Genomic DNA, 21863 nt, shown 5'->3' with positions numbered 1-21863 from the left:
ATGATTCTTTTCACCTTTTTCTTCCACTTTTCCTTGTTGAAAAACTCTTTCGTGACTTTTTTCGTGTTTGGGATCATTGTCATGTTGGAAAATTCCTCTCCATCCAAGCTTCTTGGGACTGGAAGTCATATTTTCATTAATTATTTGGGTGTACAAACTTGAATTCATCGTGTCATCTATAAATGTCATCTCCACACCTTTGGCACTCATGCAGCCTCATCCATGTTTCATGGTCAGCACTGTGCAGCCACTGTGGTTGTCCTTGCCAGGCCCATACCGAACATACTGGAATCCTATCATTCTGTTAGTTTTCCTAACATAGGGTAATTTTTAATCATGTAACAGTTTAGTGATGTTGCACAGGGGTGTACTCAGTTTTGTTGTAGATACTGTAGATGTAAAAATATAAATCTTTGCTTCAACCAACTATTTTTATTATTGATTAATCCACCAATTATTTCTCGATTATTAATTGTTGTATCCGTAAAATGTAAAATAAAAGTACTTTTAAAAATGTTCAGTGGAAAAAAAAATCTTAAAATTCTTTAAGGTAAGGAATATGCTTGTACCTCTCAGGAAAAAAATCTACACTATTAAATTAAGCAATCAAATATTTTAATAGAAAATTTTACTCTGAAGGGACACAGCAGTTATAGTATCATGTGTTGTAGGTGACAATGTTAAGCTAATGACTGTGTAGATATCATCACAGTGTTGTATTGCCCTGACAGTTGTTAATATTTTTCGTTTTACACTGTTGTTGTACAGATAATCTACTTGATAATCTGTAAACATCATGTATATATAATAAATGATATCTGACTAACTGATGTCTTCTGGCTGTAAACCAAATTCCCCCTTGGGGAAAATAAAGACAGACTGATGACTGAAATCAGCATCATACATACATTAGGGTGAAGTCTGGTACTGTCCCAAGAAAAACAGAATTGTGAAATCATCGCTGGAATTATATAGGGGGAGGGCTTATCTATAATATATTACAGAGTTCATGGTCAAAGTATTTTTCTTATGTGTCAGCTATTTTTATTAGTTAAACTGGACCCAAGTGGACATTAGTACAGAGCACAAAGAAATATAACTAACTAATGTTTTTGATCTAATCAGACTTGGACTGCTGAAGGCATGAAACCTTTCTGTTTCTGTGATATAAACATTCAGAATGACTCATGGTTGGTGAGACTTAACTGGTGCAGAAAACTATCAGTGCCTGAGGCCAGAGACAACATGGCCTATTGTCTTGCCCTCTACTGCCCTTATGTGGAGATTACCAAGACACACAGTTTTCCTGAAATCTACAAATGACCATATTTGAGTACCGGAAGACTGCAGGCAGCTTAGAGGTTTGAGCATCTGAGACTTTTTGCTGTGTCATCTGTGATGTGGTAATTATATCTTTCTAATAATCATATTCATGCCGGACTGACGTTGCAGTTTTGTGGTATAACCAGTCATGACAACCACCAAATGAAAAATGTTACACATTGTATTACCTTTTTGAAAAGTGAGGGATTACTTTAGGTGAAAAAAATAGGATATAAGACAGGTACAGTTGAATAAATCTATGAATGATGGTGACTGTTTGAGTTGTGAAGCTCTGGTTGGATAAAAAATGGAAAATATAAATGCAAGAGATTACAAGGAGAGACTGAAAGACAACCTGAATGCTCCAAATTGATTGCATAGCCAGCAGCAGCATTTGTCTCTGTGAAATTGAATCATACACAGAGTGAAAGCCCCTGACTCCGGTCCTGGATGCCTGTGCAGAAACAAAAATCATCATCTGCCTTCCCCTAAGGTTTTCTAATCACACAGAGATGTTGTGAGGAATTTCAGATGTGCAGGTGTTTACAGAAAGTGAGACATGGTGCTCAAATTTAGTCTGGACAGGTCCGGTCACTGAAGCCAAAAGGATTTACATTAGTTCAAACTATTTTCTAACTCCCTGTAGATTGTATAATTACGAACGAGGGTCCATTTAAGAAACAAACTCACCACAGATTCACTATGGACAATTCAGTTGCCTTTAATAATGTAATTTGTGAGGCTTGCACTAAAAAGTCCTAAACATCCCAATTGCTCCGGCATCCAGTTTTATGTAGATCAGCAGACGCCTCCAAATCTACCATGATTGAGCCGTCTAGGGAAAAAAATACATAAGCAAACTCAAAAAAAGATTAAGGCCAAACCAGTTAAAGTTTCTCCTTCACAGAGTAAATTTTGATCTTTATATCTTTTTGATATTCCAAGATGACTTTTATGGTTGTAAACTGCAACATTAATTTAAATGTGAAAGTCTTTAACCTCTTTTTCTAAACACCCTCTGTTGACACTTTGGGGCCTTGACTAAAAACTAGAAACTAAGGTTTGCAAAGTTCAGTTCTGACTAAACTACAAATAGCAGTTCAACAGGGTTTTCCCAGTCTTTCACAGTGATGCTGTCTGAATATGTAAATAATAAACAAACTCAAAAAAGTCTCAAAGAACACTTAAGGTATATTTGATCTCTTTTTGCATTAGCTGACAGAGGTCGTTTTCTCTTCAATTATGTCAAGATCACTGAGTAAATATTTTGTGACCTATCATAACAAATAATTTAGTTTACCTGAAAAGCTGCCAAAGGTGGATGAGGAATTTGAATGCTGAATATAAAGATATATGAAATGTGAAGGGCTGTTTGGTAAGTTGGGTGGACTGGCCTTCAACTGGACCTGGTTTCAAGTCCTTGTCAAGCATCTGCTCTGTTGAAGTGGTTTGATAAAAACCAAAATTGCTGCCAGGTTTGAGGGTGTTTTTCATTAGCTGACGACGACCTTAAATCTTGCTGTGGAGGGGAGCAACTGGAAGACAAATGGGCAAATATGGACTTACACTTAGAGTATAATTTGCAGAAGAACGTAGCTACAGAATATGATCAAAGGTGATCATAATTATATTTAATGCTATGGTCAGTCATGACTTCTTATGGGGAGCTGCAGAATATTTTTATGCACCTCTTGCTGTCTGAAGCCACAGGAAATGAAGTCATTGCCTCGGCAGAAACGTGAAGCCTTGGCAATTATATCACATGACATTTTTGATCTCACTGTGAAGCTCAGCATGAGCTCAGGAGCTATAGATCAAAGCCAAAGCAGACAGCTTCTGCAGGCATTAGACCCATTCACATAACAAGGATAATGTAACGATGAAGCCTGTGATAAAAGGCTGTCAATAACTACAATAGTGCTGCTTCAAACGAGGGAAACGGAGCATCCACAGCAACAGCCTGTGCTGTACAGCAGTGAAATATTTCAAAGAGGTAGACTACCAATTGCTAAAAGAAGTTTACTTAAATTTAGATAAAACGTAGCAATGTGGACAGTAAATCAAGGTGACTGTTTTATCAACACATAGGACAGTCATTTGTGCAAGTGGTGAATCAGTTTGTCGTGTTATAGCTAAATGTAAGATCGACACAACAGCATTTATAGACCGAGAAGACATGCTGGAGAAGAACTTGGGCCTCCCTCTCAGTATTGTGACAGCTTTATTTTGGTCTGTCTTATGTAAGTGTGTGAGTCAGTCTGTCATTACTTATAATAAGGGCATTATGAATGATGTTACAGACAGAGTATTAATCAATGTCCCTGCTTACTTTGTGATGGACTGAGCATATTGCTGATGGTAAATTACATGGTAAAAATGAATCAAAAAATGTTGTGCTCAATCTTGAAATAAACACTCAATAAAGCTGAAGGAGCATTTGTCACTGCAAACCAAAACCTCGGGGAAGGTGTCAAGCTGGTTAAAAATTAGGCAACCTGAAATATTTGTTTAAAAAAAATTATGTCAAAACTATGGTAATAAAAGTGCCACAAGACAGCTTCACTTGCTGGTCATGAACACTGCACCAATATGACCAGCTTAAGATTGCTCAGATGTCTTTCTTTAAGAGTGTGGGGTCCTACAGTGTATTCTTTACTGTTGGCAAACAATAACATCATTCAGAATTTATTTATTGAGATACTTTTGAATTAAATTTTGATGTTAAAAGTCTTAAGTGTGTGAACATAGACGTAAATGTACTTGTTTTTGATGGTAAAACAGCATTTCCCTTTTCCAGTATTAGCATTGCCTCTTTAATATGAGGTTACCGCAATTAAAAATAATTTGTTACTTGCTGAAAAGTTTGAAATTTACAGGGAGACAACAGGAGTGATGATATGGCGCCAACAATCGTACAACATGCTGCCGTAAGTGATTTAGCTGATTTCCACGTCTGATATAAACACCATCAAGCAGCACTTGCATGAGCGCCAATCGTGAAAAGTCAGGTCCCACCGAGATTTGAACTCGGATCGCTGGATTCAGAGTCCAGAGTGCTAACCATTACACCATGGAACCACATGTGGGGTCAGCACCCCATCACTTCAACACCTATATCAAACTATCATGGGTCTGCACTGATAGTTGTGTTTTCTGTGAGTTTAGTTATTGAGAAATATCTGGCGCATCCATAGAAAGAGAAAACTTAAGCGGTACTAACCGATACTGATTTGCCACTGGTTTCAGTTTTTCACCCATGTTCACACGGTCACACTGTCTGCCCCCTGTTGGCGAGGACGAGAACGGTAGTGTTTATACTAAATTCACAATAGTACTAGGTACTAGCATTCAAAGTGGATGAAGAAGAAGTGTAATGATAAATAACCCTTCTGTAGGTCTATGTCTATGAAATATTACTAATTTAATTATACATCTAAATATTCAACAAGAATGTTTTTCGCATACAATACCCAGTACCAACTCAAGTATATCCACCTTTTTTAAAAACAACAACAACAAAAAAACAACAACAACAAAACAAAACAAAAACACAAAAACAAACAAACAAACAAAAAAACACCACAAAATATCGATGTTCTTTCTGTCTCATAGCGAAAATAGTCATCTCTCAAAAGTCATCTCTGGAGACCACAGTTTTGAACTAATGTGGAAATAACTGTTCAAAGTATTCTCACAGAGTTCTCCTTTAAGCATGGCCTCTCTTATTAGATTTATTTATAGAGAAAGCTTTTGTCCTCATAATTACTGTTCCAGACTTTGGAACAGTTAAAGGGCTTGTGCAGAGTTATTTATGCTAAGGTACATTTGGATGTGAAGTCAAAAGCAGTTATAGACATAGGAAGTAAAAATGATCAGCCCGACTGGAATGAAAACTGATTATCCATTAAGAATGGCTCAGTAAAGATCCAGCTCTGGTCAGATGGATCGTCACAGTTCCTGTAGCAGTTCCTGACTGCATTCATTATGACAGTAAAACGTGAAAGTTCATCTTAACCTAAGTGAGTCAGGTGCCAGTAATTTTATTAAACATTTCATGTTCTCGTCAGCCCACATAAATCTACCACCCTGGCTCTCAACAGCCGATGTCAGACTCAAGTATAAGTGACAGGTTATCCAGCAGCAATGTGGTCAGCATCCAGGTGCAGCCACTCGGGAATAAACCAAAGGTGCAGCTCTGTCAGATCATTTAGAAGTATAGCCTCTTTTCAGTGGCAGCTTCTGTGAAAAATGGCTTCGGCTGAAAGCTATAGCTGACAGGCTGACTGCAGCAGAAAGGATTATGCCTGAGGCCTGCATTAGTAAGTCCCTGCAGTTCTTTTTTTTCCCTCTGCAATATTTTTCAGCACTTAAATAATCAGCCTAGAGACAGTCCTGCATAGCATTCTTACATTGTCCAGGTTCTATTATTCCATGTTTCGCACCTAAGTTTTTCCATGAAAGTATAAAATGTTGAATCCAAGTAGAGTGCTTGCTTTGCAGCATCACAAAACTGAAAAGAAACTAGTACTCTGTTATTGCGCTGCAATTTGACATTATCTTTTAGTCTGACAATGTCTGTTTGACATTCATGTTAGACATTCATGCAGTCAGCAGTTTCTTACTGCACAACCCAAAATACAATTCCTCTGCAAACTGTTTCCCTTAGTCTGTGAACTTATATTCACATAATACATCTATGGCATAGAAGGTTATCTAACTTGAAGACTCACATTTTCACCTGTGATAGTTTATGTCTGTGTGCTGGATGTGGGCTTGAGTCTCTTTGGGTGGGTTTGGTGTTTCTATTTTGCTCTTGTAAGTTTTCCTCTTTGTTAAGGTTGAATTTTCTTATATTTATTACATTCTTTTGTACATGTTATTGCTCTATGCCAGGTGTCTCCAACCTTTTTTACTTTGAGTGCTACTATGACAAAATAAAAAGGCTGACAGCTGCTCATGTCTCTTATTATTGGTTACATTTATTCACATATATTATCAAAACACTCAAACTTATATCCAAACCAAATCAGATGAATGAGACAAGTCATCAAATATCAAAATGCAAACCTCACATTTTGTACCAAAGACATTTGAAACTCACATCAGTGTCAATTTTGGTGTCAAACATCTGAGTCATGATTCAGTCAAACCTGAACTTACAAACTTTAACAATTAACATCCATAAATCTGCTTAGAAATCAGAGAAAAAAGAAGCTCCTTAGTAAGTAGCCCAGTGATACTTGTCATTGGTACATCCAATGGTACATAACAAACAGGAACTTAAAATAGCTAATTTTCCAAAATGTAAACGATCATGGGATTGAAAAAAACAGGATACAGTTGAAGTATTTAACACATTTAATCCATAACATATTTCCTGTTTCTTGGAAAATTTTTGATTGCATCTGTTCATATAAGTGAGGACTTTTAGCATTTAACGTAATCCAGAGAAGTACTGCACTGCACATCACCTACAGTATATCTTATGTAAACAAACTTGACAGCATAACTCATTCTGACAAATAATATTTTGGTGTTGAAGAGGGGTGGGTGTGCGTTTGTATTTGATTCAGTTGCATTTGGAGTAAATTTACTAAGTTAAGTTGCGTTGTTTAAAATGTGCACGGTGCATCCCTGGTTTGTACAGAGAACAAGAAAAACAAATTTCTTCCTCTGACACAGCTGCAAAATTAGAAATGATGGCACAGATGTGGACAGATGAGGATTCAAGAATCTGGTATTTCATAAAAGTCTAAATTTACATTATTTAATCACAAATTTCACACTGAACTCTAACCCAGATTAGCTCAGAATGGTTGAACAATAAATCAAGACGCAGAAAATCAAAAACATTTCCTTCTCTTGTCGCAGTTGCTCAGTTGAAAGGCAGCGCCAGCTCCCCAGCAGCAGTAATCATACCTGCATTTAAACAGGGGTAGTGGTTTCAGTACATTCTCAGTGAAATGTCATGCTGGGAAGAGCCTGATTTTCACACAGTTGGAACACTTTTCACCTTTCAGTAGCTGCCCAGCTCTGAATCTGATGTCTAGAAGTAAAATTAAATCTCTGTGTTGGTGCTGTGTTTTCCTCTCTTCCCCCTCTGAGCAGTGAGAAATCACATCATTATTTCAATGCTGTGAGGATGTTCAACAAGCTACACTAAAATCAAAATCTCTTTTCAGTTCTCACCTTGCTACAGCATGACCTTGTCTTTTCTTGCTTCTCTCTCTTTTGAGTTCTCTCTGAAGTACTCAGTTGTATTCGGGCCATTAGCTCCTTGACTTACTGGCTGCATTTCCTTTCGGTGGGGCATCACTCAGGGCTTGTGGCCTGTCAACTGGGCGGCATGTCCATCATCTGCGGAGCTCAGGAAACATGCTCCTTATAACTGAGAAGCAACCAGAACTCCTCCACCGTAATGAGCTTTCTCAGCTTCTCCCTGCTTCCATAATATGATCATCCCTGTTTTCAGTACAGACAACTTGCTTAACAATCAGCCACAATTCCACTACATCTCTTCATGCATCAGACACAGTTCAGGCTTATCATTACACTGAAAGCACACATTTTTTTTTACTGCAGATCATTTTATGCAGTTTGGATTTTGTGGTTGAGGTCATTAGATGCCTGAAGCAGCAGTTCAGCTACTACCTTGAAAAGCCTGCAGTTCTGTAACATACTGTAATGTAATGCTTAACTTTAACTTCTTTCTAATGTTGCACAGCTGTGTGTGATGCAAGACCATGCAAATGATGAGAGATGCTGCACAAATGCAATTGTGTATAGTGCACAATCTAATTCACTAACAATACTAACAATTTTAAATTGTTTAATAATCAAAAATGTTTCCTAATGCGAACCTGGCAGACAGGTGCTTAGGGAAATTAAAGAATAACTTAACACCCCCTAAAAATCCTGTCTTTGCAGACCACTAGATGTTTAACTTCTCACCTTGATGCAGTGATGAACAGGTGTACTCCAGGACGCGGTGACATCACCATTGGGCGATCGTTACAGTGCTGTGTGTGTGTTAGGCTGCGTTCACGCCAAGCTGTCACCCTCTTTTGAATGCAGGTGTTGTGTTTACCAGTCACATACACACAAGCGCACATTCCTTGTGTGACGTGAATGTTGTATTTCTATTGTTCAATTCATGATCATTGTGTTTAAAGATGTTGTAAAATCCTGTGAGTATTACAAACTGTTGTGTAGTGTTTTGGCATCTGGGAAACCTATAAACACATTAAGCAGATACTCCAACTGGACTTCCTGGATCCTTGTATCACCAGTATCCGCATACACGCTCACAAATGCAGCGTGCTGTGTGGGTGTCATTTTAATGCAGGGCTGTTTTCAGCCTGAATCCCTCCTTAGTACAACTAAGTAACTTCTGACCATACCCAAAAACACTCATCAGTGATGCTGGCTGTGTTCAGTATTGCTTTTTCAGCCTGGTGTATAGTTCATTAAAGTGTTCAATTCCCACACTGTCAGGTTTATCAGAAATGCAACATTGGTTGTGCTGACTGAGTGTAGGAATTCCACCTTTTCTTTTAAAATGTTGGAAAATGTTAAGGTGATTCTGACTAAAGTGTGCCATAAACCTCCTAACATCTGAAGAAAAGCTTGACATACCTTTAAAATAATGAAGCGCTGTTCCTTTCCCAAACCAGACAGAACTGAAATTGTGTGGTAACCTCTCCGAAAAGTCTATTCAACATGAGAGCTCTTTGACACAATGTCCTCATTCTTGAATCTGGAAGATGTTTATGAAGCATAATGTGTGACCATGATTTTCCTCACCTCCAGACTCTAAACTCAAAACATTTTGACACTTTGTAATTCAGGCACTCCGCTACAGACTTGAATAACATTTCGTATTTGTTAGAGCAGAATCCTTCATTCAGTCGCAGCAAACAACCTTGTCAACATTCATTGCCATGACATTTCAATGTCCAGAACTGCAAATGAGGAGAGACATGTCCTGTCTAATACTTGACATAAGCAGTAAATTCATTACATTCATCTTCTATCTCTCTGGTGTATTGACCTGACTGAAACCGATTTCTGATGATAGAATAGGCTTTTAATTTGAAATTTATGTACCAAAACAACAAGCAGCATTGATATGACAGCAACTGGAAAAACGTTTCTCAGAGGAAAAACAGCCACATAAAATATGATCCACTGTCACCACACTGGTCAAAGATGGTCAAAGATAATGTCCAGTACTAATGAAACGCTGTCTGGGTATCGATTGTCAACATGTTATTGCTTCTACAGAGGGTGAAATGGAATTCACATAGTGAATTAATAAATTATGTTCAATAAATAAGTTAATTAGCCTGATACAAACATAAAGCATTTTTTAAAATGGACTTTTTACATACGGTTCCCTTTGTAAATACTGCGCAGGGTATTTGTGGGTCTAGAGTTGGTCAGATGAAACCTTATTTTAAATTTACAATCTGACAGAGAGAGAAAAAACATTCTAAATAACTTCAAAAACGGTTCACAAAATGACACTGATCATCTCACAAGAAGATAAATTGTGTGTTATCTACATCAGTGGGTATCCATTTTCTGATCATGCTCATCTTTTTTTTTTTTAATTCTAGTGTCACATTGATAAAAATTCACCATCACTAATATAAATTAATAAATAAAGCAATTACCTTAATAAATACAAAACATAAATGGTAAAAGCAATCCCTTCTTAACACCCAGTATTTCAAAAATGTAAACTAAGACATTTGCAAGAAAAATGCTTTCACATAGAAAACAACACAAGATCTGATCACTTCATCAGTGTGGGGAAAAATCCAAAGTTTAGACCTACTGTGTGTGTGTTTGTGTGTGTGTGTGTGTGTGTGTGTGTGTGTGTGTGTGTGTGTGTGTGTGTGTGTGTGTGTGTGTGTGCGTAACTCAGTTATACAATAAGGGCATGGACACTGGTGAACTGAATACATCTCCAGAGACATTGAGCCTCATTTAGACTGTAACTTAAAAGAAAATCTCAAGTTACAGACAGAGATCACATTAATATCAACTATGTGATCATTACTGAGTACGAATGAATAAAGGAACATTACAATATTTTTTTTTATTAAACCATGCTTCATCAGACTCGGCCCGCTCTCAGCTAGGTTTCCACGTTTAACATTTAGAACAGCGAGATCTCTACTATATGACTGAACATTTCTTTACTTCACAGTAGATTATCATAATCACTTCATGTCAGCTGTATGATAAGCTGAAGCTGCCGCACACAGTGATGAATCATAAACTCTGGTGTCCCTATGTAATAAATCTTTGCTTGCTTTGACATGGTCAAGGCGGTTGCACCTTCTTTCCTGTGTAGGAAATCACTTCTGTTTAGGGGATATTATAAACACTTGGCTGCCTTTGAATAGTAAACCTATACCATGGGCTAAAAATGAATATGAGTATAACTCTGTCCCTGTAAATAATCCCTCCAAACAATCCATGTATGCTGCCCTTAGCGCTGTTTGGAACCATTATGTTCCACTTCAGGAGGTCCATAAAGAGGCTGGGCAGCAGTTTGAGTGATCAGTTCTATAAGAAAATAAAATGGACGAATGGTCGCTGGTGTGTGGGACGCTCTTTCCTCCCCTCCCTCCTTCAGGGCCACAGAAAGATTGTGAGCGAGGGAGCCAAAGAGAGCAGGGTCCAGAGGAGCTGTGGCTGTCCCTTCATCTCAACATCTCAGTATCTAAATCAAACACATACGGAGACAGAGGGAGGGACGTTGGTGGAAAGTTGGCTGAATGTTGCCCGGATGCTGGCACGCTGTCAGAGCCAAGTGAAAGGTGTATCCTCTAGAGCAGGGAGCTGGGGCTTTCTGGGGCTGGCGGGGGTGTGTGTGTGGGGCTGTGACGCATAGGCAGTATGTCATAGTGGCTGGGGATGTGGCTGCTGCGGGGAAGGTCATAGGGGCTCTGGGAGAAGCCGGTGGCCATTCCATTGGGTCCCTGCAGGACGCTCACTGTTGGCTCTGTGGTAGTTTGGGAAAGAAGGAAGGAAAGAATAGGAGAGGTACATAAGACTCACTGAGCTAGAAAAGTGGCAGGTACAGAGAGAGGAGCAGGGAGAAAGAAGAGGTGCATGCAACAGAGAGGCAGCTCACACTTCCTCTTATCAAGGCTTACAAAGACTGTGCAGGCTCACAGTAGGGAACAAGACCAGAGAGGCCATAAGTAGCAGGACCCTGCTGAGCTCCACGCATCAGAGCAACAACGCACTCACCAACATCATAGACATTCCTGCTTACACTGCCCAGGAGGGTGGCAGTGCCTCCAAAGGGCACTTCACGGTGGGAGGGGGACTTCATCTCCACATAACTGCTCTCTGTATGCTTGCAAGCCAACCCTGGTGGGTCTCTAATGGTGGCATATGGATTCTCACTATTCAGGGAGCAGGAGCTGTTGCTGCACATGGAGCTCTTGATGTAATCTGCAGTGGCTGTGAGACAAGGACATATTCAGTATCAGTAAAGATGAAGAGGTTGTCACTTACCTATAGCAGGGTTATTACTGCTAGACTCTGATATTACAACTAAAATTTATATAGACATCAGTGTTGTCTGGAGAATGGCGATGAAAATCTTTGCCATACTTAAGAAGTTCTACTTCTTTTGTCTCTGACATGTGACTAATGGTGGTATATAGTAATCAAAGTACAAAGGGGAGACAGTGGAGGGCTCATCTCATCCATAACAGTCTCATCAGCCTGATAAGAGGCCTCATTAGAGACCGCAGCAAAGCTCCTTCAGACCACTCTTCACACCCCTGGGTCCCTCACATTCACCACAACTGCACAGTGTGGGAGACAAAATGACGTATCGGGCACTGAGCCATAGAGAGCAATTACTGTTGGAACAAAACCTTAGCCCACCATGATCTTGTCCAAAGTACAGAGAGTTTTCACATAAATCATGGAGAATATAAGGATATGGGATTTCAGGTCACATGAATAGCAGTCTCAGAGGGGAACAGAAACCAAATGGGGAAACTGATACATGGGCTGTTGAGCATAAAAGGATTTTGTAATATTGGTGCTGGTGAAGCTGAACAGGATTCCACATGCAGTGTTTCTCTCTCCACACACACACACACACACACACACACACACACACACACACACACACACAAACACACACACACACACAAACACACATGCAGAATACACGCACTGTTGTTTCAGTTAATTATTTACCTTTTTTCGACCCTCTCTGTGTCTGTGTCTCTCCCTGTTGAACATCTGTAACAGATGTCAAAACATGAAAGTCAAGCATCACATATGAATTCCCCCAATGCATGAAGGCTGACAGGAAATATCTCATTACGGTACAATGTAGTATGTCTTATTTTGTTGGAGGAATATGAGGAATGTGAACGTGAGACGTTATTGAATGTTTCACCCGCTTCCTATCACATTCCCCTGAGGCTTACAGGCTTATATAATCAACTGTGGTTATGGTGGGATATTTGCCAAAACAACAAAACATCATGAATAGAGGATGGGTCTATTTAAGGCTACATCAGTCTAATGGACTGATGTAGTCAGTACATCAGGATGAACATGCACAACTTTTTCTGAGAGGGACTTGTCATTATGATTGATGTGCAGTGTGCTTCAAAACAAACTGGAATTTGCAGATCAAGATATCTGACTTTTAAGTCAAGCATGACAAAGCACAAATTGTAGACATTTAGATTTTTGCATGCCGCTTAAGCAGCAATGACCCTGTAATGAATACAAAAGAATAGCTTTCATACCAGCAGCACAGTTTTTGCAATCTATTTTGGTTTGCACCACCACAAACCAAGAGACTAACATGATATGTAGTTAATATATGACAGTGGTAAAGCATAACTTTAATTCCACCTATTTAGCATTTACAAACACTATGTTAACATTGATTACAATACATTGTCGTTGTATGCAGGAAATTTTTGATTGTTTATAAATGCAACAATTTGACAACAATTATAACTTCTCATGAGAATATTTATATACTATATGTTTAAGGAGTTAAGGAGTATTTTAACTCAAATCATAGTTTGTTATAAACCATTTATTAGATATTTATATACTGCTTCAAAATGTTAAATAGGAAACAGCCAGAGAGCACAGATAATAAACCTGAGATTTGAGTTATTTTATAATCACACTTAATTTTCTATAATCCATAGAGCAGGAGTGCACCGCTTGACCCAGTGTAAGCCATCACAGTGAAATGTGTAACTGGGGGAAGTGAAAGTGGACTAATGAGCTCACAGTGACCTCTATTGACCTCTGCAGCACTGATTTCTCTGTCTGCGTTATCTTATCCAAATCAGAGCAAAGGTTATGTCTTAACAAGAAACCCCTGGTTCATCTTCATTCACAGCAGACTAGCTCCGTCCAGGCAGGTGCCAATGAAAGGTTTGCACTAATGACACATGCGTTTTTGCCCTTGAAGTGACTGTCCTACAAAGTCTAAATTCAGGCTGTATGTGGGGTGTCTTGGTAAGAAAGAGGAAAACCAACCTAGATCATTGAGGTTGCAGTAGGCTCTCCACTCTGAGCCATTTCTGCTTTTCAGGGTGTTTGACTGTGAAAGAAAGAGCAGAGTTTTGTGTTGCTTTTGTACTACAGTTTGTTATTGGGAAACAATATTTTATGGAAACACACAGAGAGTGGTCCTACTTTGAGTGTCAGGGTGCCATCCAGGTTGCTGGAAATGGTTGAGACAACATTACACTGGGCCACAGTGTGATAACTGGGATTGGAGAAGCACTGGCCACCGGTGCTGCTGCTCTGGTTCTGATTGACCTCTGCAGCACTGGTCCTCATTGCTACAGTACTGCCACATTCTGAGGATTCAAACAACAGGTTCAGAAGATTTAAAACTAAATGTGTGTATTTGTGCATATAATGTTTTTGGCTACTATCTTCATAGCACTGAAATATGTTTACTCTCAATAAATCAAATATAATCAATATATATATTTAATCGGTGGACAAATGTTTGCACACTATTTAGTCATAGTATGAAAGTCTCTAAAATATCTTACCAGAGAGGGAATAGTCAGTGTTGGTGATATGCATTGCCTGTGTGTATGACACACTAGGCTGGATCTCGTGGCCTTTGTCCCTCTGCCTCTGTCTGTACCACACAAACAGACTGAGCATGGCCATGATGATGAGTAGGAGAAAGATGATGCCCATGACAGCCCCTGCCGACTGGCGCTCTGAGCCTCGTGCCGGGCTAATCTTGGTGTACGGGTTCAACTCCTCCATCATCAGAGCTGCTATAGAGAAAACACAGAAAGTGGGTTGTTTCAACACTGTGTACACACCTGTGTTTGAGTGATATTACAGTGGAGAGCCTTGATCATCTCGATCACCTCTCACCTTGATCACAACGGATGCCTTTATACCCAGGGCTACAGTAGCATGTTCCAGTCACATAGTCACAGGTAGCGTTGTTCAGGCACTCACACAGCTGCTGGCAGCCATATCCAAATGTGCCAGCAGGACACTCTGCATGGGAGAGAGGTGCATTACTACATCCATCAAAATTAAAGCACTTAGAGAGTGGGAGCCAAAGTGTTTATAGAACACATACACACAACCACACTCATCCACAGGGTAATTTTTGCTCAGAGTTAAAATGAGCTCGGCCTACTCAACTCTGCTCACAGCTCGTCCCAATGAAGCCTGTTCGGCAAGCACACTGGCCAGTGATGTGGTCACAGTTGGCACCGTTTTGGCAGCGGCAGACCTCAGAGCAATCCCTGCCATAGAACCCTGAAGGACAGCCTGGGACAGAGATGGATAAAATGTTGGGGTGGGAGGGGTGGAGAAAACAAAGAGAGAAGACAATGTATAGAGTCAAGGTCATATTGCAAGGGAACAGGGAAATCAATAACATTCAATGTCTCTGCAGCATACGCAATAAGGGACAATGAGAATGAATGGAAATGAAACATTTCCTGCTTCAGCAGAAAATGCATTAATGTTGTGGACATAACATAGAGGTGGAGATAAAGAACAACACAACTGGAAAGAGGAAAAATCTCCGTGAGATAGAAGGGAAAAAGTTAAAACAAATGTTATTTCCATGCACAACAGCACAAAAAAGGCCGAATACACCCTTGGGGTGATACATAATGGAATTCAAATTAGTGGACTGATGTTGATGGTCTGCATTATCCCTGCGTGAATGACTGGAATATATAATAAGCGAAATAATGAGGTGACCATTAGTTTTATTTTGACATTGCTATCTCTAAAAAAAAAAAGAACTTGTAAATAAAAACCTAATATCATCCAGTTGCCCAGTTGCCTCTGACAAAAATGTTTTGTTCTCATTTATCTGCTGCAGTTCTGTTGGACTGCCAGTAGATGACAGTGTGTGTCTACTGACTGGGTGTGAGAGACTCACGCTGTGTGCAGTAGAGTCCGGTCCAGCCAGGGCTGCATCTGCACTCCCCATCGTAGGCACTGCACTGGGCTCCGTTGTGACAGTTACACGAGTTGAGACAATCAGGGCCCCAGTGCCCAGAGGGACAGGCTGCAGACGCCAGAGATACAGTCAAGCTCATGGTCACACACTCTCCCATACAAACTCAGACACAGACATACAGTATTCCACAGTATACAAATCCTTGCAGAAAAATCAAGGGTGATCTCTCCCCTCCACAAGCCCATCATTTGTGTTATATGAGCAGACACTGTCTGTCTGAAGAAGCCCAGTAAAGCACTGGTAATGTAACATCTATCGGATCACAAGTTATTTTTACTTAAAGTAGTTAATGCAATGAAAAACCACACATCAATTTCACATGGCATGACAGCTCAAAGCTTTGCTAATGATCTTTGGCCTACAGTGCTGTAAATCAAAGAGCATAATGTATTACAACAATTATTTAAGCAAGCTATGTGGTTTACATCAGCTGGGGTTCAGGGTAGTTCTTGGAATGTGGGGCCACAAAAATGATAAATGTGTATGAAGGCAAGCGAAAGAGAGAAATTAGGAGTGGAGACAGACAATGAGAGGGGAAAATGAGCAAATTCAACACAGGACAAAGGAGAGAAGCCATACCCTGAGAGCAATCCTCTCCTATCCAGCCGGGGAAGCATTGGCAGGAGCCATCGATAGGGTTGCAGGTGCCGTTGTTGGTGCAGAGGCAGATCTCAGCGCAGGCCCTCCCGTACCTGCCACTTGGACAAACTATGATACACAAAAGAAAAAAAAAACAAAACAAAACAAAACATCACTTAACAAAACAACCTTGATCTGCATGTTATTATTTACATGCAAAGACTAGCAAAATCCATTAAAATTATGACATCATTCTGTGACGGGTTGTGTAAACATATTTCTCTAATGGATGATATTGTTCTGTTTGAGTGGACATGAAGTGATCTGTTTAGACAAAAGGAGGAGTCAATCACTGCCTCCAGTGGCACGACTGCCCCATTTCCATTCACTAGAGCGGAATGAGTGATGTGCCACAGAATTAAAATAGACCATGTACACAGACCACTCTATACATTTTTTATGAAATTAATATTTCAATGCTCTCTGGCACTCTTCAATAAAAGATGTCATTTGCAATGAAACCTCCATTGTGTTTTCCTGTTGAACCATGGGACAAAATGAACCAAGGTGTATCTAACCATCAGGACGAGGGAGCTCCAGTGCCAGTGGACACATCAAAGATCTCATATAAAGAGAATAGCCTGGAGTTAGACATATCAGATAAGGTGGCTGGCTGTGAAAGACATGGGTCTAACTCATTTTCATGTGGGGGGATTTTAATGATTACATTTCAACCGGCTTTCCCCTCTTCTTGAGAGCTCTTTCAAGCTCCTTCAAGCAGGTTGTCATTAGGCCATGAGGTTGGCTCCCCCACACTGCTGCTTCTGGGGATTCAAGCCTCAACACACCAGGAGAGCTTCATTAGGCTGGGACTTTGTGCTGGACAGAGGACAAGTGAGGACGCCAATGGGGCTCAACAAGAGGAGAATGTGCATGTTGTTGGCCACCTTCGTCCCTCGTGGCTTAACGCCTGCTCACTAGTAATTATAGTGCAGACAAATTAGGACTGGTCTCGTTATTTCTTTTTCCTTTTCCTTGAGCTAACCTATTAAACTTTTATTTGTAAGACATTGCTCAAAGCCATGAAAGAGAATTCAAAAAATCCCTTCTGCCTTTCTGTAATTTATAAAAAAAATGGTAAATTATTAGACATAAAATCTACAGTACATTGTAGGTATCTTTCCTCAACACAGTGATGGAGAGCAGATTTTTATTGAACTTCATGGCCAGCGAGGAACTGCTGACAAGACAAATACACTACCTTTGGTCACATGAATTATCACATGCAAGTTGATATTAGATCAACTTAAACCATTTTGCATGTATAAGCAGTATATAAAGATTTTATAAACATTCAAGGTTGATAACACATTATCATGTAGTTTTATGGAGCTATATGGACATTTTAAGGGCATATTAATGTACAGTGCTTGTCAACAATGATAACTTTTCCTGTGAAGGCATAGCTCATATTTTTAACTATAATTCATAAAGAAACATTTGTTTTGCTCTATTGACAATCATTTGTTAAACTTTCTGAAAAAAATCAATGAATGAATAAACACTGTTACTGTCTATTAAATGTTTACACATTTGTATATACTACTACTACTGGGTATTGAATAGATAAGAGAGGACATAAAAAAAACCTAAGATGCTACTTTGTATTTAAAATTAAAATAATATTTGACCTGTCTTTTTTTATTCATTTATTTATTTTCTTTGTGAAAGACAAAGATTTTTACATGTAGTTGACATTTTACCTCTGATTCTAGGCCTTTAATACACCTGAAGCGTACCAGCTAGAAAGAAATGCTTACTTTGAACTAATAAATGTCAACATAACTTCTATTTAAAATGTATTTTGGCTCAGAAGGACACAGATAAGTTAAAATGCCTCATGACAACACATGTAACATCCTAATCAAAGATGTCTGGGGCTAAAATAAGGAACTGCATGTTTTCTGTCAACATCTTGCTATGCAGCATCGCAAGGACAATTTACAAAAAATAGTTTGCCTGGTTGCCTTGAAATTAAAATTATCCAGAGCAGCAGATGTGCACATGTGTTGTGTCTTTGTCTCTTTGTATTTGTGAAAAGCAATTTACATGCATCTCCCTTTGCGGAGTTAGGAAAAGAGACAGAAACATTTACTTGATGTATCCTTTGTCTGAAAAGTGGGTCTTTGCAATATTCAGGCTCCTGTTGAAGGTAGATTTTTTTTTTTCTTTTCAGTCTGGGGTGCACTGATAGTAGCCATTATTCAAAGTCTCAAGGCTAAGATGCCAGTGGGAGAGGCAGCAGGTCATCCGTTGATCTTATTAGAGCCAGTGAACACAGGAGGATAGGCTGTAAGGTGTCCTCACAAAATGTTGTGACAGAAAAGGTTGACTGACATGTTACTGAGCCCTAGAATTATGAGATCTTTAAGGTTTCAGCACATAACAACTTTTAAAGTGTATAATCTTGAATGTATGGTACATTATTTTCCTCTGCTTTTGTAGTCAATATTATTTTCTAACCATTCAAATTTTGTATTTTATGCCAAAACAAAATGCCAAGACATTTTCAGATATGAACTGTACTTACCATGTTCCAGCAGCAAAGACTAAAACTTCACAGTGAATGGATTTGACAGTAAGTGAAACAGCAGGGAAAGGTCAAAGGGACACAAAGGGCTACTTGCCTTGGTTGCACAGCGAGCCAGAGAAACCGGACAGGCACTCACAGTGGCCCGTGATATGATGGCAGGGCCCGGTGCTGTGGACACACTGCGGACACGACTGGCTGCAGCGGTGCCCGTAGAAGCCCGGAGAGCAGACTGCAGCCGGCAGAGTGTGGCAGGAGAGGAGAGGGAATCAGTCGACAGTGTTGGGTGGAACAAGACGTATATAATAATGGAACAGGGCATGACAAGAGTGATCAAGGGAGTACAGAAAAATCAAGGCCGGAAGAATTAAAGCAGAAAAGATGAGGAAAGGCAGCAAAGGGAGGGAAAAAAGCAGAAAATTCTGTCTTTATTGTAGTCAGTCCCATTTCATCTGTTGCCAGAGATGGCGTAGTAAATGAGTTAAGAGAATTATGAAAGTCTGTTTTATGTAATATCTTGAGAGTAGCTCTACCCACACAAGTGTGTGCTAATAATGTGGATTTTTTTGAACAAATGTGAACCATTAAGAGATATTCAAAAGGTGATATAAAGATAATTATATGAATGTTTTACACAAAGAGTCTTAACTGTGCAACGGTGATAAGAGGCTGCAGTTTATATTAAAAACATATTTTCATTTCAGTACACTGAGAGCATTAAATACCCATGTTAAATGTTCCTTTTTTCACGCAATGATTTTGGAAAATTCATACTCTAATATCACTACTCTCAGGAGACGATCAGGTATTTCAAAAATAGAAACCTATTAGGAACTGACAAAAACACCCTGGGTTGTTGTTTGACAACCATACAATGGTAAGTTTACCCATGGGTTTTGATTTTATTTAAAGCAGCAGGTGTGATGCACCTTTATCAGCCTCCGAAGAAGCAGAAAAGCATGTAATCCTTCAATTAAAGTTTCAACAGGAAACACAGCGAATCTGCAGCAGGGAGGTTTTTACCTGATGAGGAAATTATCTGTGTAAACATTGAATTTGGAGGAGTAATCATTTCCTGTCTCTCTCTCTCTCTCTCACACACACACACACACACACACACACACACTCACACACACTTGTACTTCTATCTCTCTCTCTCTCACACACACACACAGCTTTTTTTAAGTCACTCTCCTTCGTTCCACTCAAATTGATGTTTACAGGTTTGTGACTGTGAATTTCACTCCCAATCAGTGAGCTCATCACTCGAGAGCAGCTTCAGACGGACCCCATTCACAAACCAGAGCTGGCACTCCCAGTGTGCACGCCCTCTGATGAGCCATGGGTGAGGACTGTGAGTCTCCCACTGAGAGTTAGTTGTGGAGGACAGGCTATGGGGCGGTGAAGTGTGTGTATTTGTGTGTGTGTGTGTGTGTGTGTGTGTGTGTGTGTGTGTGTGTGTGTGTGTGTGTGTGTGTGTGTGTTTCCATGTCTGGTGGGTTGCTGCATGGGGTAAAGACACTGTGATTAAGTGATAGCAGTGATGAAGGGTTTACACTTGAGCAGTTATGACCGACAGCGCAGTGCTTCTCTTCAGCTGGCTCACCCTTCAACAATTCTTCAAAGATCAAAGCAAGGTCAGTTCTGTGATGGAGTTTGTTACTGCACTGCTCTCAGTCTTATGCGACCATTTCTTAAAAAGCTGAATAGAGAGGAGGTTGCCCAGAGAAAAATAAGGAGGCTCACTTCGTTTGCAGGAGGTCCCTCTGTATCCAGGTGCACACACACATGTGCCGTCCTCTGGAGAGCAGGATCCACCGTTCTGACAGGAGCAGCTGACTGAACAGTTGGGTCCCCAGAAGCCTTGTGGGCACACATTGTCACAGTGGATTCCTGCAGACACATACAATGACGAATATTCAGTGAATGCACACTAAGAGGGCAAAGACTGGTATGCTGCAATATTTTAAATAGCCTGCCTTCTGTAAAAACACATCATCAAAAGGGCAGCATTCACAATGCCTGATCACAGCGGATCTGTGGAGGGTTTTTCACCCAGCATGGACCCTCGATTGATTTTAGCTCTGAATGAAGAAGCTGCAGTTTGGAGTGTGTGTGTGTGTGTGTTTTTTTAGTTCAGCCCATACTTTCAGACTCTGTTTCTCCTTTCCAAATGTGTTTTATTTTTGATCTGACTGGGGCTCCGTGCCAGTGCACTGTGTTGATTAACAGGGTTGGGTCTCCAGAGAGGCCGAGCTTGTCTCCCATTCTCTTTCAGCAGAGCCGGGGTAGTGTACAGAGCCGAAGGGAAGTATTCAGGCTACAAGAGCACAGTCTGGAAGTGTCACTGTGTATTTGGCGCAGCTCCAACCAACAAACGCAAAACACTGCATCCATACAGAGCTCTCACTGTGCACATGAATGTATTAGCACATCCTTTGGAGCAGCACGTTTTCTGTCAGCCGTAAAAAAACTAAGGGGAAAAGTCACATGTACTGTACTGTACATACACGGTTCATAAAATAAAATATTTCGCTGCAAACACACAGACAATTGCACGCAGACACACAGACACACACAACCACAGACACATGTGCACAAACTCTGCAACCTTTCAAGCACCAGCCCTGAGTTCGAAGCCTCATTTGAAATTTCCTTTGAATGAGAATATCTGAGAATAGTGTGGCCATTAAAGCAGCATTAGTGCAGTACCTTTGAATTAAACCTGGACTAAACTCTGGGGACCAATGTTATACAGTAAGCCAGGGCGCCTTAGGGCTGGAGTGAAGGAGTAACGGAAAGGAAATGTTAGTGCTGATGAGGAAGGGGCATGGTAGC

At 40.0% G+C, this 21863-nt stretch overlaps 1 protein-coding gene and 1 non-coding gene across 3 annotated transcripts in view; both read right to left on the bottom strand.

Moving 5' to 3' along the window:
- Positions 1–4329: 4329 nt before the first annotated feature.
- trnaq-cug (transfer RNA glutamine (anticodon CUG)) lies at positions 4330–4401 on the bottom strand. Its single transcript has one exon. It is a non-coding gene; the product is annotated as a tRNA-Gln (tRNA).
- A 5487-nt stretch (positions 4402–9888) lies between these two features.
- The window catches only part of megf11 (multiple EGF-like-domains 11), a 70437-nt gene continuing 58462 nt past the window's right edge, over positions 9889–21863 (bottom strand). For both annotated transcript variants that reach the window (XM_071498116.1, XM_071498125.1), the window contains 12 exons: positions 20772–20918; positions 19123–19257; positions 16436–16564; positions 15776–15904; positions 15022–15150; positions 14743–14871; positions 14403–14639; positions 14035–14201; positions 13876–13939; positions 12559–12603; positions 11590–11805; positions 9889–11338 (listed from right to left, as the gene is read on the bottom strand). In XM_071498116.1, the coding sequence (XP_071354217.1) occupies positions 11163–11338; positions 11590–11805; positions 12559–12603; positions 13876–13939; positions 14035–14201; positions 14403–14639; positions 14743–14871; positions 15022–15150; positions 15776–15904; positions 16436–16564; positions 19123–19257; positions 20772–20918 (1703 nt within the window). In that variant the 3' untranslated portion in view covers positions 9889–11162. The remainder of the gene's footprint in view (positions 11339–11589; positions 11806–12558; positions 12604–13875; positions 13940–14034; positions 14202–14402; positions 14640–14742; positions 14872–15021; positions 15151–15775; positions 15905–16435; positions 16565–19122; positions 19258–20771; positions 20919–21863) is intronic.

This window comes from Trachinotus anak, unplaced genomic scaffold, assembly GCF_046630095.1.
Source record: "Trachinotus anak isolate AG129_WGS33_773 ecotype Australia unplaced genomic scaffold, CSIRO_AGI_Tana_v1 ptg000002l, whole genome shotgun sequence".
Lineage (NCBI taxonomy): Eukaryota > Metazoa > Chordata > Actinopteri > Carangiformes > Carangidae > Trachinotus > Trachinotus anak.
The sequence above is the reverse complement of the archived record's forward strand: the minus strand, read 5'-3'. Positions and strand labels throughout refer to the sequence as shown.